At 39.2% G+C, this 2,274-nt stretch overlaps 1 protein-coding gene across 1 annotated transcript; it reads left to right on the top strand.

Annotated features, from left to right (window-relative positions):
- Positions 1-153: 153 nt before the first annotated feature.
- On the top strand, positions 154-1,431 carry AK88_04249 (uncharacterized protein; the record flags this gene model as incomplete). The annotated part of the gene is made up of 1 exon (XM_012481859.1): positions 154-1,431. One exon carries the CDS (start codon positions 154-156, stop codon positions 1,429-1,431), a length of 1,278 nt encoding a protein of 425 aa, XP_012337282.1.
- Positions 1,432-2,274: the final 843 nt, after the last annotated feature.

The raw sequence follows: 2,274 nt of genomic DNA on the forward strand, positions 1-2,274 counted from the left end.
TACTCGAACGACAAGTCACATAAACCAGAAAAGGAACTTTTTGTACAAAACTCATTTAAGGAAACAAATGGAAAAGGAAGGAAAAGACTGTTCTTCATCTTATCCGTATCAGTTATATGCCTGTTAGCTGGATCTGCATTTTATTTTACACGCATGGACAAGAACACCAATGATGAACCCCAGGACAATACCACATATGGAGTTAGCAACAGTGATGACTTTATTATCACTAGTTTATTGAAAAGCCCAGGTGGAAAAAAATTCATTGTGTCCAAATTAAAAGAATTAATATCTTCATATGATGAAAATACTAACTTGAATAAAGCAAGAGGGGAATCCACTGAAGAGAAAAGCAGCTCCGTTGCTACATATAACCAACAGAAGCATGGAAATTTTAAAGTGCCTAAAAATGTGAACATCAACTTTGCCGACTCCAGATTTTTGATGACCAATTTGGAGAATGTCAATTCGTTTTACCTCTTCATTAAGGAGCACGGAAAGGAATACAAGACGCCAGAGGAGATGCAACAAAGATACCTCGCTTTTGCAGAAAATTTGGCCAAGATTAAGGCACACAACAGTAAGGAGAATGTGTTGTACAAGAAGGGCACAAACCAATACAGTGACATAAGCTTTGAAGAGTTCCGAAAGAGCATGCTGACTTTGCGATTTGGCTTGACTAAAAAAAGCCCCACTTTACACCACGCGAGTAACTACGACGATGCGATAAACAAATACAAACCAGCAGATGCTGTGGTGGACATGGAGAAGTATGATTGGAGAGAACATAACGCAGTGAGCGAAATAAAAAACCAAGACTTATGTGGCTCATGTTGGGCCTTTGGAGCTGCAGGATCTATAGAGTCCCAGTACGCCATTCGAAAAAATCAGCACATATTGATAAGTGAGCAAGAATTGGTCGACTGCTCTAATAAGAACTTTGGTTGCTATGGTGGCGTAACTGCTTTCGCCTTTGAAGACGTGATCGATTTAGGGTACCTGTGCTCGGAGAGTGAATACCCCTACCTTGGATTCAAATCACGTAAATGTGAAATTAGGAAATGCAAGGACAAGTATACCATCAAAAGTTATGTTAAAATTCCAGAGGACAAATATAAAGAGGCTATTCAGTTCGTTGGACCTTTGACCTTGGAGGTCAGTGTCAATGACGACTTCTACACTTACAAGGAGGGAATCTTTACATCTGAGTGCATGGAAGAACCCAACCACGAGGTTATGATTGTTGGTTATGGTATGGAAGAAATTTTCAACAGCGAATTAAATGCTAATGTGAAACACTACTACTACATTATTAAGAATTCATGGGGTGAGAGCTGGGGTGAAAATGGATTCATGAGAATTGAGACGGACGAATTGGGTTTAAAGAAAACCAACAACATCATGGAGGCATATGTCCCCCTGATTGAGTAGGTGTGCAAAAGGTCCGTTTAGCCAACCCTAAATGCGGCAGCGTTGCGTTTTTTTTTTTTTACTACTCTACCAACAATATGGTTCTCAAATATGTGTAACTGAAGAAGGTGTATAATATAATGTAGTAGCCGTTCTTGTGAGAAGCGCGTCGGGATACACATTCTCTTTAAGCACCCGAGCGATGTGGGATATCCCCATGTGGGTGATCCGGTGGTTAACAGCACACGCAATTTTTCTCTTCCCACCAGCAAATGATGTATTGAGAAAAAAAAAAAAAAAAAAAAAAGACGAGTACTTGTATTGTCCGCTACACCGAATCGTCCTGTGCAGAGCCTCCTTGTATGTAACTTTTTGCCGCTTTGTTCTTTTTTTTTTTTCCCTGGTACTGTTTAGTAGTGTTCCGTGATTGATAATTTTTTTCGAGTTTTTTTTTTGTTTTGCTTTTTTTTTTTTTTTTAACGTTGTAAAGGAATAGACACAGAGTCAGAAAAAAAGAAAAAGAATCAAACAAAAATTAAACTGACAGTGACAAAATGGGGAAGAAGCAAATTGGCAAATTCGCGGTGATGAAGCCGCCAATGACAAACGAAAAAAAAACAACGCGCTGTGCGGCACGCGCGCTAAAATGTTAGAAACAATTAAAAAAAATTTAAAAACTAAACAAAGGAACAACGACGCGGTGTGTTAATTTGATAAGGGGGGCGGGGGATTTGCGTCTTACAGCCTGTGCACTTGTGCCCATTTGGCTACTCCTCGATTTGCGGAGCATCCGTGCTCGTTAAGCTGTCGATGCGGTAGTATTTGTTCTGTAGTGAAAAAAAAAAAAAAAAAAAAAAAAAAAAA

This window comes from Plasmodium fragile (genome assembly GCF_000956335.1).
Source record: "Plasmodium fragile strain nilgiri unplaced genomic scaffold supercont1.57, whole genome shotgun sequence".
NCBI lineage: Eukaryota > Apicomplexa > Aconoidasida > Haemosporida > Plasmodiidae > Plasmodium > Plasmodium fragile.